The sequence below is a fragment of the Cervus elaphus genome, chromosome 2 (genome assembly GCF_910594005.1).
Source record: "Cervus elaphus chromosome 2, mCerEla1.1, whole genome shotgun sequence".
NCBI classification, from domain to species: domain Eukaryota; kingdom Metazoa; phylum Chordata; class Mammalia; order Artiodactyla; family Cervidae; genus Cervus; species Cervus elaphus.
The window spans coordinates 14,575,306-14,597,830 of NC_057816.1; the positions used below are offsets into that span (position 1 = coordinate 14,575,306).

At 44.3% G+C, this 22,525-nt stretch overlaps 2 protein-coding genes across 5 annotated transcripts in view; both read left to right on the plus strand.

Moving 5' to 3' along the window:
* The window catches only part of PRDM10 (PR/SET domain 10), a 92,344-nt gene extending 77,094 nt beyond the window's left edge, over positions 1 to 15,250 (plus strand). Inside the window, exons 17-22 of one of the 2 annotated variants that reach the window (XR_006335004.1) lie at positions 402 to 545; positions 1,419 to 1,589; positions 3,716 to 3,856; positions 6,742 to 6,910; positions 7,765 to 9,849; positions 12,322 to 12,364. Coding sequence is in view for 1 of the 2 variants with exons in the window: in XM_043873091.1 (XP_043729026.1) it covers positions 402 to 545; positions 1,419 to 1,589; positions 3,716 to 3,856; positions 6,742 to 6,910; positions 9,746 to 9,849; positions 12,322 to 12,519 (927 nt within the window). In the remaining variant the exon portion in view is untranslated. Of the gene's footprint in view, positions 1 to 401; positions 546 to 1,418; positions 1,590 to 3,715; positions 3,857 to 6,741; positions 6,911 to 7,764; positions 9,850 to 12,321 lie in introns of both variants that reach the window. The other variant, XM_043873091.1, reaches the window with a different exon arrangement.
* Positions 15,251 to 16,289: 1,039 nt separating this feature from the next.
* The window catches only part of NFRKB (nuclear factor related to kappaB binding protein), a 30,806-nt gene continuing 24,570 nt past the window's right edge, over positions 16,290 to 22,525 (plus strand). For all 3 annotated transcript variants that reach the window (XM_043873105.1, XM_043873110.1, XM_043873117.1), the window contains exons 1-3: positions 16,290 to 16,403; positions 19,045 to 19,200; positions 21,674 to 21,875. In XM_043873105.1, the coding sequence (XP_043729040.1) occupies positions 19,066 to 19,200; positions 21,674 to 21,875 (337 nt within the window). In that variant the 5' untranslated portion in view covers positions 16,290 to 16,403; positions 19,045 to 19,065. The remainder of the gene's footprint in view (positions 16,404 to 19,044; positions 19,201 to 21,673; positions 21,876 to 22,525) is intronic.

Here is a 22,525-nt window from a genome sequence, read left to right on the forward strand (position 1 = left end):
CTCGTGGTTTATGAGCTCAGGCTTGCAGCAGCACTACCTAAGAACTTAAATGATGGTTCCTGAAAAGCGAGTCACTTTTGCTTGGGGGCTTATCACCGATTGCTGCAGGTTTGGGTGGGATGAGGGCTTATGTGAGGTATCCTGACCTTGCCTGACAGCATGGCAGGGGGTGGGGGGCCGGAGCTGGAGGCGGGAGGAGTCACACACCTCTTTTTTCCCTTTCATACATGCCATTGTCCCACTTCTGGAAAGGCAAGTAGAGTCAGTGTTGCTCTGACTCTTTTTTTTTTTAAGAAAAAGCATAACATGAAAGACTTTAGGAACCATTGGAGGATTTGCATTTGGGAAAGCTTGAAAATAACCAATTCTAGTAATTATTCTTGTTTTTTGCCATTTTTCAGACCAAGATGGTACAACACATTCGAAAGAAGCACCCAGAGTACGCCCAGCTCCCCAACACCATTCACACACCTCTGACCACGGCTGTGATCAGTGCCACGCCCGCTGTCCTGACGACCGACAGCGCCACAGGAGAGACCGTGGTGGTAAGTGTGAGCACAAAGCGCCTCTCCTATCCTTCCTGCCTGCCACAGCTCCAGTGCCAAGGCCACGTGTCTCTTGGCATTTAATTGGCTGGAGATGTAGCCCCCCACCCTTCAGTGTCCTATGCAAGGCATAATGTTTATGCCTGGGTCTCCCAGTTGGTGCTTCCCAAAGCTGTCTGTGAAAGGAACAGCAGGAAGTCTTCAATGCTGCCTGTTCATCCCAAGACTCTCAGAACCTCTGGGGTAACTCCCCTGCCCAACACAGATAGACTGAGATAGAGATGTCATCTTCCAGCACCTTCTTCTTTTTCTTTTTTTAATATTTATTTATCTATTTGGCTACATCAGATCCTAGTTGTGCCACACAGGATCTTTTTCTAAATTTATTTATTTGTAATTGAAGGATAGTTGCTTTACACTGTTGTGTTGGTTTCTGCCAGGCACACACAGGATCTTTTAGCTGCAACATGTAAACTCTTAGGTACAGCATGAGGAATCTGTTGTTCCCTGACCGGGGATCAAACCCAGGCCCCCCTGCATTGGGAGTTCTGAGTCTTAGCCACCTGACCACCAAGGAAGTCCCCCAACATCTTCTTAACTTTGGATTTTTTTCTATCTGTGCTTAGGACTTATCTGTAGTCCCCTGATCCACCAGTAAGACAAACCAAAGAAAAAAAAATTTTTTTGATTGAGCTGTGTGGTACGTGGAGATTTAGGTCTCCAACCAGGGATCGACCCCATGTCCCCTGCATGGGGAACCCAGAGTCTTAACACTGGACCAGGGAAGTCCCAAGAAAAACCAAATTTTGTAGAATTTCAAAATAGCTACATCCATCAGTGTTATTAGCAATGTGCTTCTCGTCATTTGTCTAGACGACAGACCTGCTAACCCAGGCAATGACAGAGCTGTCCCAGACCTTAACGACGGATTACCGAACACCACAAGGGGACTATCAGAGAATCCAGTACATTCCCGTGTCGCAGTCTGCATCCGGCCTGCAGCAGCCTCAGCACATACAGCTTCAAGTGGTGCAGGTGGCTCCGGTACTGTCCTGCGTTTATTTCTCTTTACCCGCGTGAATACCGTACTGCTGTCAGTCAGTAGGGCAGTGGGGGTCACCTACAGCACCGTATGCTCAGAGCTGGAGCTGGGCCCTACGTCACTGTGCCTGTCAGCTTGGAGTCGGAGGCATTTGTACAGACCCTGCTGTTGATGGCTCTAGACTCAGCGGTGTAAGGGATTTCTGTCAATAGTGTCTAGAGATTTTCTCTGCTGCTACTGCTAAGTCGCTTCAGTCGTGTCCAACTGTGCGACCCCATAGACGGCAGTCCACCCGGCTCCCCCGTCCCTGGGATTCTCCAGGCAAGAACACTAGAGTGGGTTGCCATGTCCTTCTCCAATGCATGAAAGTGAAAAGTGAAAGTGAAGTTGCTCAGTTATGTCTGACTCCTAGCGGCGACCCCATGGACTGCAGCCTACCAGCCTCCTCCATCCATGGGAGTTTCCAGGCAAGAGTACTGGAGTGGGGTGCCATTGCCTTCTCCAAGAGATTTTCTCTAGACGCTAGAGAAAATGTGCAGCTAGCTAGCGTACTGGCTGCGGTGTGTACCATTATCCTGCCCTACTGCAGGACGGTGTGAGCCTCTTCTGAACCCTTACCTTGGGCATCCAGGCTGACCACTTGTTGAGGAGCCTGTTTGATCAGCCCCTACTTGGGCACTGAATGATGTCTATCAGTGGGAGCTTATAAGGAATAATTGTGAATTTTGAGTATCAATACCTTATTAGTAGTGAGGTATAATTGTTCCTTCTGAAAGGTAATTAGTAGCTCATTCTTATTGATTCAGGAGCTAAAAGGAAAAAATCCTCCCCAAACTATTGTTTCACTTAATTATGCTGAGAAATTGTACTCAAGGCACACATGAACAAATGTTTTGCTTTGAAATAAACTGGACTCTGAAGATTTAAAGCTAGTATGAAAGCAGGAAATTGGAAGTTGTCATTGACTGTTCTTTATTTTTTTTATAGGAGGGTTATTTTTTTAATATATAGCAGTGTTACTGATTCTAGGCTTTGGAAGAATCTTTGAATATCTGAAGTTGTCTGTAAACTATGATACATATGTACATTATTTTGGAAAAAGTATCTCTACTTTGGCCACATGTTCACTGATGTCTGTGCTACAAATAAGGTTAGGAACCACTGTTCTAGTGATCAAGAGTGACAAGCCAAAAGCAACTTCTCTACTTTGATCTCTTTTAGCTGATAAACGGTAGGTAGGCCATTACATTTAATTGAAATTTAAGGGGAAAAGATTTTTGATTCCTGAGAGCTTCTCATTCAGCTTCTTATTAGGAGCTATATTCCCTCGTTTCCCTTCCAGTATTAAATCACATTACTGTTTCATGGTTAGTAAGCAAAATTTTTAAAATTAATTTATTTTAATTGGGATATAATTATTTTACAATATTGTGGTGGTTTTTGCCATACATCGACCTGAATCAGCCCTGGATGCACACGTGTACCCTTTTCCTGAATTCTCATCCTACCTCCCTCCCCACCCCATCCCTCTGGGTTGTCCCAGAGCACCAGCTTTGAGTGCCCTCCTTCATGCATCAAACTTGCACTGCTCATCTACTTTACATATGGTAATATACATGTTTCAATTGTATTCTCTCAAATCACCCCACCCTGACCTTCTCCCACACAGTCCAAAGTCTGTTCTTTACATCTATGTCTCTTTTGCTGCCTTGCATATAGGATCGTTATTAGCGTCTTTCTAAATTCCATATATATATGTTAATATAGTGTATTGGTGTTTCTCTTTCTGACTTACTTCACTCTGTATAATAGACTCCAGTTTCATCCACCTCATTAGAACTGACTCAAATGTGTACCTTTTTATAGTTGAGTAGTTTTCCATCGTGCATATGTACCACAACTTCCTTATCCATTTGTCTGCTGATGGACATCTAGGCTAGCAAGCATAATTTTTAAGGCTGTCTTTTCCTCCGATGTTTGCCAGCTTGGCTTCAGTGTGGGCTCTTGGGACTGAGCTCTGGCTCTGAAGTCCCATCTCTTCTGGGGGACGAGGCTTCAGCTGCACTTTCTCTCTGGAAGGCTTTCCCTGAACTGTACTCAGCATGGGTCTGGGTTTCTCCTCCCATAGGCCACTTCCCCACACCAGTCCCAGCAGTCCACGGTGGATGTCGCCCAGCTCCACGACCCTCAGACCTACACACAGCACGCCATCCAGGTGCAGCACATCCAGGTCACCGAGCCCCCTGCGCCTGCTGTGTCCACATCCCAGGTACGCTGGCCCCTGCTCCAGGGACTAGTCTCGGGATAACGTGGCCTCAGAGACTCTGAAGACATACTAAGAGCGGAGAGACGTTATCTCAGACCTAGTCTCCTTGACTACGGGAGTGATATCTTTATTTGGGGGCCTTTAAAAGTCATCTTTGTCTCCAGTGGCTCACTGGTAAAGAATCGCTTGCCAGTGCAGGAGATCCAGGTTCCATCCCTGGGTCAGCAGGATCCCCTGAGTGACTGAGTGTGCCTGCATTAGGAACACACCATTGAGTGCTCAGCCTCCCCTGTCTGGATGGAGCCTGACCTCTGATCTCCTGGAGATCTGTTCTGGGTGGCTGGATGATGGCTGGCAAGAGCAGGGTTGTTTCTGTAATTTTAGAGCAGTGATATTGTGAAGGATTACTGTGTTTGAGTGATAGAGGCCTTCACTGAGAAAGCAGAACACTGGAATGGGTTGCCATTTCCTTCTCCAAAAGCAGAGCTACATCTGCTTGCAAAATATTTATTAAATTATTACTCTTTGCAGGAAACTTTCTACATCTTGCCCTCAAGAGCTTAGAGTCTGGTAGGGATGTAACACATGCACACAAGCAAACAGGGCATGAAGGGAAGGTACCTGAACCATAAAGGATGCCCATAGACTCTCTCCTGACATTCACAGGGGCCAGGACAAGAGTGCACATGAAGGCCGAATGTCATCGTATGAATGGTTAAAGGTTTCACTCAAACTCACCAGCCATTAAATAAATATGTCCTATCTTCCTGCCTGACATAGGTACTTTCATAATAATCACATTGGAAAATATACATAAAGTAACCATGGATATTAAATAAAGTGGATAGTGCTAATTAAAAATTAAATCCACAATGCAGTGGGATGATATTTACAGACTTGTGCAAAATGAGCTGTTATACCAAAATAGTGTGCACTGGAAAACGGTAAAAATGAAATTAAAAAAACAATTAAAAAAATTAAATGTGTTTTTCTGCCAAACACATGGCTGGCACTGGCAGTGGCCAGGTAGAGGTGGGAGGAAGTAGGGAAAAGGATTGTTGTCATTGACATTTCGTTGCTAAGTTGTGTCCGCTCTTTGGGACCCCATAGACTGTCGCCCATCAGGCTCTTCGGTCCATGGGATTCTCCCGTAGTGGGTTGCCATGCCCTCCTCCAGGGGATCTACCCAACTCAGAGATCGAGCCCACGTCCTGCCTTGGCAGGCAGATTCTTTACCACTGAGCCACCAGGGAAGCCCTTTTTTTGTGGTCTCCAACTGCTTCCTCTTTTGTGTCCCTCTTTTCCTGGCTCCAACTGCTATGGAAATCCATAGGATAAACATGCACTTTCTTTGCCCTCCTATTTATTTTTTTTGGTGGTGGGTGAAGGGGGGGTTTCTGCTGCTTGCTGTCTGATTGCCCCTCCCCTCCTTCTAGGGTAAGGTTTCTGGTGACTTGTCCCAGCCCGAGACAGGCAGCCTCTAGCCACAAGGGGCCATGAGTTTCTCAGGCCCACTAACATCGCACTTCTGAGTTTTTCAAAGGAACTGGAGGCTGGAGGGCCAGGACGGGCTCCTCAGAGTCCCTTATCAGGATGAGGTGGCTGTTCTATCTTCCTTTGGGAAGTGGGGGCTGCCTGCTGCCCCCTTCTCCTCACCCAGGCTCCATCTTGCACTCACGGGGCCTCGGCCCACAGGTCTCAGCTCCATTCACACCCCTGCAGTTGGCAATCCAGGCCACCCCATTGGTCTCAGGTGCCTGAATACAGTTAGAGGAGCCTGGTGCGGGAGACAGGACCCCTGTGGGAGGCCATGCTCAGAGGAGGGACTTGTGTGGGTCCTGGAAGTGGGTACAGGGCCATTTCCAAGGTCCAGGAGGCCTCACCTGAGAAGGGCCAGCCAACACCCCTGCAGGGTGCCTCTTGCCCACATCTGAGGATGACGTGGATGTGTCATTAGGTTACAGGCCCGCGTCTGAGGATGACGTGGACATGTCATACGGTTATGGGAGCTCAGTGGAGGGAAAGATGGTGCTTAGCAGGAAATCAAAGAAAATCATGTAGAAGTGGTGTTTGAGTTAGGTCTTAGAGGAGGGTGTGATTTTGACATGGCAACTGGGGGAAGCTGTATGATCTGAATATGCTCTCATTGTGAGAAAGACACGGGGGGATGAGTGAGACAGACACAGACGTGGGAAATTGTGGTGTGTCTGTAAATTGTGATGTGGTGTGTTAGTGACAGGAAATCGTGCTTGGAAACAAGGCCAGGAAGGTGTTTTGGAACTGAAGGGTGGACGGCTTGAGTGGCAGACAGTGGTGGTGGGGGGGGTTGTTTATCCTGTAGACAGAATGGGTCCCTGTGTTTATCTCCACTAACTGGGGGGTATCTAGTACACGGAAGTGGAGATTTCAACTTCTGGGTTCAACTTCAGTTTGTGTTAAATTACAGGCTAGCTTTGTGACACAGGAAAGTCATTGAGCTTTTTAGGTTTTTTTTTTTAAAGCTATGCAATGAAGATAATTATACTTCCATTCATTTACTTTTCTAACAATTAAGTCTTTGGGTACCCTTGTAGATAATCATCCTTTGGAAAGTAATTAGGATTTCATAGTTATGATTGCTTTTCATTAATTCTGTTCTTATTTAAAATAGGTCTAATTTTAGGGACTTCCCTGGTGGTCCAGTGGTTAAGACTCCGCCCTTCCACTGCAGGAGGCATGAGTTCAGTCCCAGGTCGGGGAACTAAGATTCTGCATGCAATATGGTGCAGTCCAGAATAAAATTTACTATTTTAACAGTTCTGCATTCAGCGTTACAATTCCCATGAGCATGATTTATTTTCTTCAGCAACTGGTTGACAGTTCACGCATCCCACTCTCTTTCTCTCCAGGTGACTGGGCAGCCGCTGAGTCCCTCCCCACAGCAGTCTCAGCAGGGGCTCAGCCCCTCGCATGTCGCAGGTAGCTCCTCACAGGGCCAGGCCCTCCAGCAGCCTCCCCAGGGCTCCACGGTCCAGCACACATACCTCCCCAACACCTGGAATTCCTTCCGTGGCTACCGTAAGTAAGGCTGGCACTTACTGCAGGTGGGGGACCTGCAGCTACAGGGCGGAATTTCATCGGCTTTATCATCGATTTTCTGGATTAAAGGTTCATTAGCCGTTTTCTACACTCTGCGGAGCTTGTACCTTAATGCGTTTCTCGATTCAGGCAGCGTCTGATGTCAGGGCCACCCTGAAATGACATTTTTCTGAGAAGTCAGGAATATTGCTGGAGCAAGTGTAGGCAGGCAGTTTAAGTAGTACAGTAGCTGCATTTAGGATTTCAGGTCATTATTGATCTCTTCTAGCTGTGTTTATAGAATGTGTGTATATCAATCACTGTGCGAGACCCTGTGTGTACAAAAGATGAATATTGACTTTCATACACGTAACACCACACAATAATCATGCTAACCAAGTTTCATTAAGCTTTTACTGTGTGCGAGGAAGGATTCTAAACTGAATCTATATCACATCTAATATTCACAGCAGCCTCCTAGATAAGTTATCAGTACTTGCATTTTATAGATAAGGCAGTTTGGACACAGAGTAACTCATCCAAGGAACATAGCTACTAAACAGAGGACTAGGACCCAGGCAGCTTGGGTGCAGAGTTTCCACTCTAAACCAGCACACTGTGCTGCTCCTCCTCACCAGACAATCTTGGGCTCAAAGAAACTGTTATCTCATTGTTATTTAGTCACTCAGTCGTGTCCGACTCTTTGGAACCCCATGGACTGCAGCATGTCAGGTTTCCCTGTCCATCACCAACTCCCGGAATTTGCTCAAACCCATGTCCATTGAGTCGGTGATGCCATTCAACCATCTCATCCTCTGTCGTCCCCTTCTCTTCCTACCCTCAACCTTTCCCAGCATCAGGGTCTTTTCCAGTGAGTCGGCTCTTCGCATCAGGTGGAGACAGATACATGAGTAGCTGATTTCAAAACCCTGAGGTTCGTGTTACCAGAACCAGTTGGGCTGGCTGCCAAAGGTCAGAACAAGTAGAAATCTTGGTGGGGACAACAGCTTTGGGTGTCAGCTGAAAAGTATGAGACCTTTATCACTGAGGACATGGAAGAAACAGGAATAGTAACAGTTAAGAGCTCCATAGCAGGAACTAGGAGAACAGGGGCTGTGTTAGTCTCTGTCTTACTACTGATTTTGTTTTTGGGTCCATCTCTGCTGTGATTGATCTTAGGCTGTGTTATGTAGATTTGGTGTGGAGACAGGCTCAAATGCTACTGTTTCTTTACAATCTATTCTCTTAAATACTGGTGGTCACAATGGGAGCTGAGCCTAGTGTGTGTCAGGGAAGTACTCTTCCTCATGATGAACCCCAGTAATCCTGGTAAATAGACTGACATTCACACTCAGTTTCATTCCCGTGAGAAGAATGTGGAATGATGCCGACAGTCATGGTAGTCATAGTAATAACTAGCATTCTAACCTGGTGAAATGATCTGAAATTTCTTATTTGGGAAAAAAGTTTAAAATATACAAAAATAGGGAATTCCCTGGCAGTCCAATGGTTCGGACTCAGCGCTTTCACTGTGAAGGGTGTGGGTTCAATCCCTGGTGGGGGAACTAAGATCACATAAAGGTGTGCAGTGTTGGGGGAAAAACCCCCCAAAACCATATATATAAACACAAAAATATACCCACACAAATAGAACAGTAATGAACTCCCCTGTACCAGTTATCCAGCTTCAACACTTACCAGCTCATGGGCAGTCTTGTTTGCTATGTACCCACTGTCGTTCTCTCCCAGTCCTCCAACTATATAATATAATCCACATCATTTCATCCATAAATATGTTAGTATCTATCTCTAAAATCAAGGCAGTGAAAACAAAAAGCACAACTCCAGTGTCGTTATCACACCTAAAAATAAATTACAGTAACTGTTTAATGCTGTCAAATATCCGGGGTTCATATTTCTGTGACTGTCTCATAAATGTTTTTTTTGACAGTTGGTTTTTCAAATTGGGTTCCAAATAAGGGCCATACATTGCCATTGATCATGTCTGTTGAGTTTTGTTTATATATGTGTTCTCTTTCTTTCTCCTAAGTTGCAGTTAACATGTTGAAGAAACTGGGTCACTTGTGTTCCCTACCTTCCAAATTTTGCTGTTGACATCCCTGTATTGTCATTTAAGATGCTTTCCTCTGTCTCTTTTATTTCCTATAGATGGGCAGTTAAATCTAGAGGCTTGATCAGATCAGGTTCTGTTTTTTGCCCTCCAAACATTCCATATCTGTTGATAGTACCTCCATCAGGAGGCTTGTCTGTTTCCTTTACCCCGCCATTTCATTAGGCACTGCAGAGTTGTGCTGTTCTGATGCTATCACACTCTTCTTCTTTTTCAATAAACATTTATGTACTTGGCTGCACTGGGTCTTAGCTGCAGCACACGGGATCTTTTAATTGCATCATATGGGACCTTGTCCCCTGACCAGGGATCGAACCCGGGCCCCCTGAATTGGGAGAGCAGAGTCTTAGCCACTGCACCACTAGGGAAGTCCCTTGATTCTATCATCCTTTATACACTTATTGCTGGGAAACTTCCATAATGAAACAGTTTTATATTAACTGTCAGGTTATTGTGGGGTATGATTTGCACAGGAATGGCAGGATAAATGCTTTAAATACTTGGCTCATCTCCTTAATTTACCAGTTTTCAAAATAATGAATTGTCTCCTTGTTTTATCTAATCACATCAACATAAGACTCTGGGAGCAAGCAAACCCATGGAAAATGACTCAGTAGGAAATGCGGTCACTGGTGAGATATTTGTTTCTACCACTTGTATTGAAATGTGAGACCACCGAACTGTGGTTCTTTCCTGTTTTTCAGCATCGGAGATTCAAATGATGACACTTCCCCCAGGCCAGTTTGTGATTACAGACAGTGGTGTGGCAACTCCAGTCACCACTGGCCAGGTGAAGGCGGTCACTCCGGTAAGCTGTGCTGCTTGGAGGGTTTTTCTGTTTCCCATGCTGCACCAGCCCCGCCCTCCTCCCAAACTCTTCTCCTCCCAAACTCTTCATATCTGAGTTAGAAGTATATCTTCTGTTTTCCCATAATATCTTGTGGTACTGTATTATTGCACAGCTTATTTCAATTATTGGTTCACCACCTTTTTCTACTAGGCAATGAATTCCTCAAAAGCTGGGTCTTAGTCTTTATCCTTAATGTCTTGCACAGGAAGCTGGGCTATAGCAAATGCTCAAGAAAGATGTATTCAATTAATAACAACAGTGAACCTTCTGGATCCATATATGTATTTGTTGTGTTGTTTAGTCACTAAGTCATGCGTGACTCTTTTGTGACCCCGTGGATTGTAGCCTGCTTGGCTCCTCTGTCCATGGGATTCTCCAGGCAAGCATACTGGAGTGGTTGCCATTTCCTTCTCCAGGGGATCTTCCTGACGCAGGGATGGAACCTGCATCTCCTGCATTGGCAGGCAGATTCTTTTACCACTGAGCCACCAGGGAAGCCCATACATATAGATACATGTAGATAATTGATCATCTTTTTATGTGTTTCTTAGAAAGTATATGAGTCTTCATGATTGTTGATCCTCAAGTAGGGAGAGAATAATATAATGAATGTGTTATGAAATTCTTTTTTTTTTTTTGGCCATGCCGTGCAGCTTGTGGGTTCCTAATTCCCTGACCAGGAATCCAGACCCTCAGTTGTGAGAGCAGAGTCCTACTGACTGGACTGCCAGGGAATTCCCTGCCATAAATTATTTTGTTGTATTGCATCTGCTACTCTGTTTTTATCCTCACTGGGTTCTTCTGGCCTGCCTCTGGAAGACAGAGTTTGTAAATTTAAATTAAGAAAGATATTCTTAACTGGCCTGGGTTATTGGGATGTGCCCAGGGGAAGACTGATTACTGCCCAAGAGGCCTCAATGTGTAACAGGGTAGTTTAGTAGCCTCAGAAACCTGGCTTTTTTTTTTTTTTCCCCAAATCACACCAATAGCTCACTCATTTCTCAGCACACGAATTCATATTAACTAGACTGAGGAGAGTTGTATAAATCTGGAGTAACACTTTTGTAATGGGAACATAACTAATGTAGACTGGAATGGTCTCCTTGGCATGGTGAGTGAAGTTTTTGCTCTTTTTTGTGAGTCCCACAAGGACTTACTGACTCTTTTTAGGCCCTGCCACAGTATACATGGGGCTTCCCTGGTGGCTCAGTGGTAAAGAATCTATCTGCCTGCCAATGCAGAAGACTCGAGTTCAATCCCTGGGTCGGGAAGATCCCCTGGAGAAGGAAATGGCAACCCACTCCAGTATTCTTGCCTGGGAAATCCCATGGACAGAGGAGCCTGGTGGGCTACAGTCCATGGCATCACAAAGAGTCAGACATGACTGAGCGACTAAACAGTTTTGGTCATAGATTATCTGCAGCCCACCTATGAACCACTTAGGTGTCCATGGACCCTTGGTTGAGAACCAGCCCCCTGCAGCTAGAGGAAGACCCATTTGGGAAACCAAATGCTGATCAGAGAGTTGCTTTGATGAGCATGGACTCAGAACAGATGCCCCAGATAAATCAAATTCATATTTGGCTGTGGCTTTCTCTCTGGACAGTCCTTGGAAAGGCTGCTACCAGAGTTTTCCTCCGTGGCTTTTTTCTCTCTCAGTCTATATAGCTGATCAATTTTCCTTCTGACAGACACATCTTTTCTTTAAAAATGTTAAGGTAGCTGACATGGAGATGTTTTTCATGATCAGAGGGAAAAATGAGGAAAAATTAAAACAGTGTATGTCTTCATAAAGTCAAATTTATTCAATGCAAAGGACTTTATTCTAAGACTGTATTCTTCCTGTGCTTTTGAGTGTTAAAATGTCTCTCATTTGACAGCAGCATTTAAAAAATGATTTCACTTGGCAAATTAAAATTTGGGAACATTAATTCTTACCTTAATTTTGCTGGGTCTTTGAAATTCTGAACTCTGGGAACCATTGATCTTGACTTGGGGGGGTCATTCTGCCTCTTTAAGGATAATTTAACTATCTCTTCTTTGACCCATTTTGTATTTGCCTTTAGACATTAATTGACACAGTCACCTTATTTTATGAATTTCTAAATTCTTAGGGACAATATATAGCACATTTCATTTGCCAGGTAGGTTACCATCATGATGCAAATTTCTGTACTTGATGTTCCTCACTCTATCATTTGGTAGGACAACTAAGGTCCTCCTTTAAGTCACCTTTGTAGTCTACTTCTGTGGCTGGACCATCCCCTCTAAAGGACTTAGGTAACCATCTCCCCCCATAGGTGCCTTTTTGGGTTCCCCTTAGAACATTTCTTTGCATATTCCTTCTCTCCTCCGCCCCCCGCCCTCCCCATGGCTCTCACCCCAACTTCTGGCCTCAGATTTCTAAAGATCCTTTTCTTCCTGCTCTAGGGTCATTATGTGTTATCAGAAAGTCAATCAGAATTGGAGGAAAAGCAAGCATCTGCTCTCTCTGGAGGAGTCCAGGTTCAGCCAGCTGCACACAGTGACTTGGACCCCCAGACCACCAGCCAACAGCCCACCCAGTACATCATCACAACCACCACCAACGGGAATGGGAACAGTGAAGTGCATATCACTAAACCCTAACTCCCATCCTCAAGCCAGAATCAAGCAGTCACATCATGTCTTTTCTTATTCATATGTCTGGAAGCTTCTGACACAACTCCTTTTTAAGATTTATCATTCACTCAAGAGTTTGGAAATCACAGTTTTGATCCTCACCAGGGCTTATTTTATCCAGATCATCTTTACCAAGTGGACTCTTCAAACCCTAGGAGTTCCCGCCATGGAATGGAGGTCATTCAGATTTCAAGATGGAAAAACTTTGCCTTGCTCTTGAACTGGTTTTTTAACACATGGATAAGCCTTACTTTTCCTTTGTGGAAATATTAAGATGTATTGTGTTGTACCAAAGGTGGAGAAAGGATGTGCCAAGTCCACGGCCATTGGACTTCTTAATCCCAAGCCACGGCACCAAAGGCAAAGGGGCATTTTGTAGGCGCATATTAGGTTAGAACTGCTTCCTCTTGTGAGTTTGCATTTTCAGTAATATAACAAAGGGAGCCCACTGAATATGAAAATTACAATGATGAAACCTTATGATGGTCTGAAGGAAAAACTGTCATCTAAATTTTTCTTATTGCTGATTTTTAAAAAACTTGCCATTTTAGGGAAAAGCGCTGTTGGGCTGTTGGTAGTGCTTTGCACGGACCCTGGTCCTTAGCAGATTAGGTCAGAACCTCGTGTTCTGATAGATCTTACTTTATTACTCCACAACTATGGACTCCCTGTACAAGGAAAGGTTGCCTGATGTCAGCAGAATTTAAACTCCCACCTTAAGGCTTGCTCTCCCATTCTCTGGTTGAACTTGTATGAAGGAGATACTGGAGATGACAGTATCAAGAAAAATGGCTAAAGCAACTATACAGAGAGTGAGAAGCACTGAGACCTCGTCCTGCCTTTCAGGATCCGTTTACCACTCGTTGATAAAGGGCGAACCCTTGCTCTTCCCAGGTGTACCTGCAACCCTCGCTCACAGCGTGCGTGCGGTGTATTTTAGTCCTTCCAATACTGTCTTAAAATGAACATTCTTTCAGATTGGATGGAAAGGTGGTCCTCCTTATTTCTTAACACTTTAAATATATTGCAATTCATCTGGGCCTTTTGGTAAGATAACTAACTTCACACCTTGGGGGAAAATTTTAAAAGGTGGGACCATTTATAATGTCTGTTAGGGCAATTATAAGGGATCTGGAAGAAACCCAATCTTCATGTTACATTGTTAGTTGGGAGAGGGAGAAAATTCTGCCTCAATGATAGTTTTTCTTATCATTGTTCCTGTTTGGGAGTCTTAGTAGCTATGAATTCAGTGGGGGAAGGTATTTCCCTTCCTTTTACTGTACATTCCAGTTGTGCACATAAAACATTACAGAAACCAGTAGGTATTTTAGCAACTTTTTGTGACATACATTTTTTAGAATAATTATGGAAATGGTAGAATTTATCATTCCAGAAGAGGAAGACCGACCTTCAGTTTCAAATGAAGTTAACTAATTTATTTTATTTACATTTCTGGGTAAAAACTGGCTCTACAAATTAAGAAGTATAGTAGCTTCTTTATGGTAAAGATACCTTTCTGAAAAGTAAGCAATTCTATTGAAGTAACTTTACTAATATGTAGATTTTGCACTTTATTACTGAGACCTCATTCATGTAGTTAGCCCTGAAAATTTAGGCACTAAGAGAACCTGAGAGTTCTTAGGTAGTTGTGTGGAAAATGAAAACGGACTCTGTATCTTTGGTAACAAAGAGGTAATGCTGATGTTTTCAACAGAAAATACAGACTGTGTGTCACAATGTAGAGATTCTGAGTCCCACAGTCCTCCACTGTGATGATTACAAATCTCCTAGTGTCCAGCCTCAAAAGATTTGCTAGGTAAAGAAAATCAAGCTTTCCCAAAGGTCCAGTTAATTTTTTGGCCCTGTTGGGTTCCTTTTTTTATTTGAACCAGCAATGTACCTCCCTCCCCTCAGGAATAACTTACTGACTAAGATGGAAAACTATCATTGAATGGAATGTTCATTTTATGCCAGCTATTTCAAGTTTTAAGATACACAGAAGTGAAAAAATATTGTGGAAGGACTTCTGTTTCTTTCCCATTTAAGTTCTTTCTTTTCCTTTTTTTTTTTTTTTCGTCCTTATGTGGAATAAGTAAGGACTCTAGAACTATTGATAATTTGTATATTATCAACCAGAGATGCAGGTGTGGCAGTTGAGCCAAACAATTTTGCTTTAAGATCAGGTATTCAGCACATTTATTTTAAGGTAATGGATTTTGAAAAGGACTTGGATTTGAAGAGGTGGCAGATGATAAGCCATCTAAGACCCAATTTGAAAAAAAATTTTGTAGCCACTGTTTATACTGTGGTCTCTCCTAGGACACACTGGCATTGTAGACATCAGTGCAGTGTGGAAATTTTGGAGTAGGTTACATACAGATTTTACATTTTTACTGTTTGATTTGTGCCCACATAAACAGACATTTCATCATGTAAACTTACTGTTATTCTGGGGAAATCTATTCTTTTGGTCTTCTTGAATTGTTTTCTGATTTGGAATTATCCTTTCAAAAAACTCTTAGGACGTGTAGGGCTAAAAAGCACTTCGTGAGATGCTGAAGCTGACCCACAGGTTGGAAATATTGACCCTACCCTGTTATTTAAATGTGAACATTTATGTACATTCAGTGAGTTATAGTGTTAATAGTCTTGTGCTACTCAGCAGGTGTAAAAATTAATAAATATTTTTTTTAATAAACATCCTTGTTTGTATGTGTACAAAATACAAGAGCTTCTGATAGTTACCTTTTTTTTTTTTTTTTTTAAATAGTACAACTTGCATTGTTTTGACTCTTTGGTTTACTCTGGTGTGGTCAGAGACACAAGGTCTGGGAATTTATGGCTGACAGTATGGAACGTTGTTCCCCTGTCCTTTTAGTTGGTGGTGTGTGATTCCAGATGCCTCCCAACAATCTAAAGGGAACTAGAGGCAGGCGTGCAGTCAGCGAGGGAACAGAGATTGGCTTTGTTTGGAAACCACTATTTTCCAAGCAGGGAGGAGCAGTAGTTTGGCCTGCCAGCTTGTCTGACTTATTTCTATGCAGAGAACAGAGGACAGTCCCTGAACAACTGGTTGGAAGTACCTGTGTAATAAGAAGTTCGAAGCCGTTCAAAATAAAACCTAGCGAGTTAGAAGAAAGGGGCCTAGGTTCTTAACTATCGAGAATAGTTGAGAGAAGGTTTAGTAATAGAGAGAAGACTATCGAGTTTGATTTAAAATGTATTTTAAATGTGTGTACTTTCTTTCTGAACGTCGAGGGTCCAGGGATGGGAGAGAGAACTGGGGCCACGCCGGGGTTAGTTGGAACGGCACAGGCTCAGATCAGATCAGCCTTCTCCTCGATGAAACTTGAGAAATCACAAAATAGGAGCTAACAGCGCACCACGTGGCTGGTACAAAGATTCTTGGATAGGAAGTGCTTAGGTGCCAGGAGCAGGGTATTGCGCTCTGCAAACGTTAGCTAATAAAACTGCATTCACTCACTTATGGGCTCTGGAGCCTCAGCTCGCGCCCAGGTAACGACTGGCCACATCGGATTCGCCCTCCGGACACTTCTAAGCCTGGTGAGATTAACGAGCGAGACAGCAGCCGGCCCTCCAAAGTCCAGCCCTGCGGGCTCTCGGCACTACAGGCTGTGTGCCTCGCGAGCCCCGCCCCGGCACCTCCGGCCCCGCCCCGAAAGCCACGCCCCCGGCACTTCCAGGCCCCGCCCCGCGCAGCCCCGCCCCTTCCGCCGCCCGACCCCGGAGCGTGCACGCACCGAGACGCCTTGCGGGAGCGAGCGCGTCCGGTCTGGGAGCCCGCGGGCTGAGAGGTGCGGTGGGTTACGAGACCGCCTCCCGCGGCGCAGGTGAGGGCGGGCCGGGGCGGCGAAAGCGTTAAAGTGTTGTGTGGGGAGCAGAGGGAGGAAGCGATCGGCCGGATCTCCGAGGGTCGCTGCTCCCTCGGGCTCGAGGCAGGGGAGCGGGCGCGGTGGGAGCCGGGCGGCCTGGGTGGGTGGGGGTTAGGGTTAGCGCGGTGTGGGGGAGGGGCCTTGGGCGCGGAGGTGGCAAGGGACCCGGGCCTGGGGGCTGCGGAGGGGTTTGCAGTTTGAAGCGGGCGGCTGCCGCGGCCAGAGCCTGGGATTTAACTTCTGTGTTGGGGAGGGGCCGGGAGGGAAGGTTCTCCCAGGTGCAGAGAAAGGGCCTTGGGGAGAGAGGCCTTCCTGGTTGGTCAAGCGGTGCAGGACGCCGCAAGAGTTAAAAACCCTAAAAAAAACCCTTGGCTTCCGGGGTCCCGACCCTTTGGCAGCTGCCTGCTTTCTTGTGTTTTGAGATTCTCTAAAGAGTAGTTGCAGGGCAAAGGTTGCCACCCGGATAGGTTACATTTAGCGATCCGTTCAGTGTAATTGAAGAAACTGGTGAGCAGTTTGTGAAACAGGTGGTTCTCCTAAGAGTCAGGTAAAACCCTGCAGCTGTTACCCTCTTCGGTGCCAGTTCTGTTAAGAGGGCTTTATTCTGGGCATCAGGTTGCATCTACTTTTTTGTTTTGTTTATAAAAGTTTTATTAAAGGCAAATGCATTGTGCTTTCTCAATGGTGTCAGTAATTTAGGCGTCAGAGGTGTTCAAGATGCTGTCCTTCATCGTGTAGTGAAGGGTGATGGGACATAGTCCCTTGGGGACCACTCAGCTGCTTTGAACAGGAGTCTTTCCACTATATCATTATGTAGATCTGACATCTCTTCCAGATAACTTGAAATAATTAAGGGAAAGGTGCTTGTTTTAACAGTAATATTACAGGCCTGCTCTTTATCCTTTGAGCGTTTTTCAGAATGAGAAGTCATTACATGACTGCATTAAGCTATATGAATACATCCATCTGGAAATGATTCACTGCATTTCATGATTGGAAATAACTGTAGAGAGGACCAGAGGACCAGGTCCTGCTCCTCTTCATCTTAGATAGGTAAAGAATTTGATAGCTGGTTAGGTAAGATGTGCTCAGAGTCGCTGAGATGAGACTAGGAGTTTGGTGTTTATTAAACCTGTTTTTATTCCTTTCCATTTGGTAGGAATCAGAGTTGGAGAAGGGGTTTAGCAAATGTTTGTAGAGTGGTTGAGTTCAGCCTCCCCTTGAACCAGTTGTTAATAACTATGGCCTCTGCTTTGCCCCTAATTCCAGCCATCAGCCTTATGAGATGCTCTCTGAAAAAATTTTCATATGTATGTTTCTAAAGGTAGCCAACAGTGTTCACTTATTATAGGAAGGAGAAAAATAGCATTACATTTACATGATTATACATATCAGCTGGACCCACTAAAGTGCATTGGTCACTGACTTTTAGTGTTAAGAACATGGATTTGCAGTCCTGCTCACCTGAATTTCAGTCCTGCCTCTGGGGTTGGGCAAGTTGCTTATCTATTCTGATCCTAGGTTTTAGTATCTGTAGATGTAATAACCCTGTCTTGCACACTTATAAGAATTAAATCAGGTACATGAAAGGCCTGGCACTTAACAGGCCTTCATTAACTTAGTGTTACTTTCTGAACTTCACTAGTCTCCAGATTTTCAGTCATTTCTTTTATGAGGGAACAACAAAGAGTTGCTTAAAAAAACAATATTAAGTAAACTATATTAGTGTGAGAGATTTCAAGTGTTGGTCGCTCAGTCATGTCTGACTCTTTGTGACCCCATGGACTGTAGCCCACCAGGCTCTTCCGTCCTTGGAATTCTCTAAACAAGAGACTGGAGTGGAGAAGATCCCTTCTCCAGGGGATCTTCCCGACCCAGGTATCAAAACCTAGGTCGATCTTGCATTGCAGGCAGACTCTACCATCTGAGCCACCAAGGAAGCCCCAAAAGTAGTGAAAGTGTTAGTCCCTTAGGGAAGTCTAAATGGTGGACTCTGATCTAGTTATCATTTAATCTATAAGTCTCATTTTGCTTGTGTGTAAAATGAAGGCATAAGAAATTCTGTTAATTGGGGAGTTGCTGTAGAAGTGTTCTGAGTATTGGGGGAGACCTACTGGATAAGATGTGAAATTCTGATGAGGATGTGGTGAGAGGGAAGGAGAAGAGCTGTTTAGCAGTGGTTAGGGTTCAAGGACGGAGAAGGCAATGACAACCCACCCCTGTACTCTTGCCTGGAAAATCCCATGAATGGAGGAGCCTTGTAGGCTGCAGTCCACAGGGTCGCTAGGAGTTGGACACGACTGAGTGACTTGACTTTCACACTTTGGAGAAGGACATGGCAACCCACTCCAGTGTTCTTGCCTGGAGATTCCCAGGGACGGGGGAGCCTGGTGGGCTGCCGACTATGGGGTCGCACAGAGTCGGACACGACTGAAGCGACTTAGCAGCAGCAGCAGCAGGGTTTAAGGATAAGGTAAAAGAAGAAATTAGAGATTGAATATTTTCTGGGTTGGATATTTTGTGAAGGAACATTAGTGTCAAGAGATCCCTGGGGTTTCTGCCTTTGTGTCTCATGGTTTGACTGCACGGATTTGTCTAGCTTACTTGTGGAACATAAACAATGGATTCCTTGGACCATATGCTGACGGATCCCTTGGAACTGGGCCCGTGTGGGGATGGCCACGGCTCACGGATCATGGAGGACTGCCTCCTGGGGGGCACCAGGGTTAGTCTGCCTGAGGACCTTCTGGAGGACGTGAGTAGTGACAGCCACACTGTTGTTTCCTTCTAAGAGTTCTCTACACTCTTTTCTACACTTTGCAAGTTTTCAGTCTTTTGTGCCCCCTTCTTTCTGATTTTCTACATTGCAACCAGAGCGATGTTTTAAGTGTAAATCTGTTTAATATTCTGATTAAGGAAGAAAGTATAAGCTTCATTCTACATGTTTAATCACATGTTCACTCAATAATATGGCATAAGCCATATTTTAACAAGACAATTTTCAACAGTTCGCTAGATTTTTTTCTTTTCTTTTTTTTAAATTATTTGGCCGCTCAGCCTGCGGGATCTTAAGTTCCCCAAGCAGGAATTGAACTTGCACCACTGTGCAGTGAAAGCAGTCTTATTAACCACTGGACCGCCAGAGCTATCCCAAGAAGTTTTATATTTAAGGACCAAATTGTGTGTATCTTTTATATTAGATGTTTACCCAAGTTGTGAATCATGGTACAGAATGCATACATTATCTGTCCTTATGGTAACCAGTTTTCTAGTCAATTAATAGTTCATTTCTTGAGAGAGTATTAATAGTGTGCTTTTGACCACTTTTCACAGCTGAGCTGTGCAGTCATCATTGTTAAGGTGGCTACCATTTATTTAATGCTTATTATGTGCAAGGCACTAGGTATGCTGAAACATGTGTTTATTTGTTTATTTTGCCAAAGTTCAAATATACGGACAGGTATAGAGTATCATATGGTGAACATCCATGCATTCAGTTTGGGAAGATACTTTCATTTTGTCATATTTGGTTCAGATTTTTCTTTCATCATGTGTTAAAAATTGTAGATAAAATTAAAGCCAGCATTTTGCCCGTATTGCCTCCTTTCGCAAAGCAACAGCTACTGGACTTGGAATATGTCTTTCCCATCCATGTTTTCTTTGCATGCTCTTTCAAGTAAACCTCTGTATGTCGTTCAGTCGGCCAGCAAGCACTTGTTTGACCTAAGTGCTTGCTCTGTGCCAGATGCTGAGATGCGAGTAGTAATGTGGTGTGCAGAAGCAGGTTTGTGCGGGGAGGTCTGAGACAGGGAGCCGGAGGTGCTGTGTTGGCTGCCGGCTGAGACACCTGCAGGTGGTTGGTCTCTTGGGTGTCTCCTGCTTATACCCTTCACTGTCTCCCTACTGTCTGTCCTTGTCATTTAGGATAAAGTCACAAGTACTCACCGTGTTCCTAGGTCCCTTGCTCCTGTCTTACTGTCTGCTGCTTCCCTTGCCCTCTTTCTTCTTGAGCTTCTTGATGTTGCCTGGACTTCTGTTTATCTATTTATTTACTTGGTTGAAGCGGGTCTTACTTAGGGCGGAGTGGAGTCTTAGCCGATGGACCACCAGGAAAGTCCCCTGAACTTTTTTTTTTTAAATTAAAAAGTGAAAGGTGTCTCACATAAGAATGTATAAAGTGCACACATATATACACACACACACATATATATGCAGTTTAAGCAGTAATAAAACACCTGTGGAGCCCCCACTTGAATGCTAACTCTCCTCTTCTCCCTTTCTATTGCCCCTAAAGGTCGCTGCTGTCCTTTGTTTTGTAGTAATTACTCTTTTATTACTCTGGGTTTTGCTCTGTGGGTTTTTAACCCTTCTGCCTCAGCGCATTCTCCTCTTATCCCTTGCTGTCTTAGATAAGTCACCTCGTGTGGAAGGTGTTCTCTGAGACTGTAAGTCTGGGGAGTGTGCTTCTCCCGTGTACTCACGGGTAAGCTTCCACTCCATTGCAATAGCTTGTTTAATTGTTCTCCCTCCAGACGGTATACGCACTCGTCCATCTTAGCACACGGCACTTAGGATGTGTCCTGTACATAACTGCCGAGTGGAGAACAGACCTGGTCCTGCCGCTTCGCTTTCTCAGCAAATGCCCTCAGCTCTTAGAGTTCTCGCCTCCCACATGGACTTTTACTGCCCCTCATCTTGAGCTGAACTGAGATGTTCACCATCCTATCCCCTTTTGGCAGAAGTGGTTTCTAAATGAGATTCTCTCTGCTGAGCTCACTTTCCTGAGGATTATTATTTACTGCTGGGTATAAGATTGTGGTTTATATGTAATCTTTACTGATCTCTCAAGTTTTTTTTTTTTTTTTTGGCTGTCCTGTGCGGCTTTTGGTATATTAGTTCCCCAACCAGGGGTTGAACCTGGGCCCCAGCAGTGAAAGCACGAAGTCTTAACTACTGGCCTGCCAGGGGATTCCTGACAAATCTCTCAAGATTTCAGAATTGGGTAAAGATCAGTGGAATTTTAGTTTGTTTAAAAAACATAAAAACTTGGATGGTGTTGATGGTTACACAACATTGTAAGTGTATTTAATGCCACTGAACCGTAGACCCTAAGATGGACAGAATGGTAGATTTCATGTTATGTGTATTTCACCACTTATGCACAGAAAACTTAAAAACTTTGTTTTTTTTCTCGTTTGCTTTCCTCCTGCTTTTCCTGATTCTCCCAGCCTGAGATCTTCTTCGATGTAGTCAGCCTCTCAACGTGGCAGGAAGTGCTGAGCGACTCGCAGCGTGAACATCTCCAGCAGTTTCTGCCCCACTTTCCTGAAGACAGCATGGAGCAGCAGAATCAGCTCATCCTCGCCCTGTTCAGTGGCGAGAACTTCCGCTTTGGGAACCCTCTGCACATCGCCCAGAAGCTTTTCCGAGGTGTGTAGCCCCACAGTCTTGTCTTTAGAGGCTTGGGAGTGGGAACATGCCCCCTTCTGTGCATACTCCTTCTTTCACATTACTCTGCTTTTATGTGCAGACGCTGTCCAGTCAGTCAGAGTGGTTTCAGGCAGCACCTTGCTGCCTAGGCTGTTCTTTTATTTTATTTTATTTTATTTTATTTTTTTTTTTGTGTTCTTTTTTTTTAATAAAAAAATTTTCACTTAATAGGAAACATAAATCATCGTAGATATTGCTCATTGATTTGTTACATGAGCCCAGCTGTGTAGCCACCACTGAGATTAAGAAGCAAAGCGTTATTAGCATCTTTAGGACACCCTTTATGAACAGTCTTCAGAATTCACTAAAGAATTCACTTCACGAATTAATTCATTCATGTCAGTTTACCATTTGGTTTGTCGCACATATTTATGTGTGTGTGATGTGCATACATTTTTTTCCTGCAGAAAAGTTGACACTTTCCCACCAGGCGCTTTAGCATGTAGTGTATCTGTTAGCAAAGACGTCCTTCCACATAATCACAGTGTTAATACCACACCCAAGAAACTTCACAGTGAACAGGTAATAGCATAGTAGCCCTTGTTCAGATTTTCCCAGTGGTTCAGTGTCCTTTATGGTCAACTTTTAAA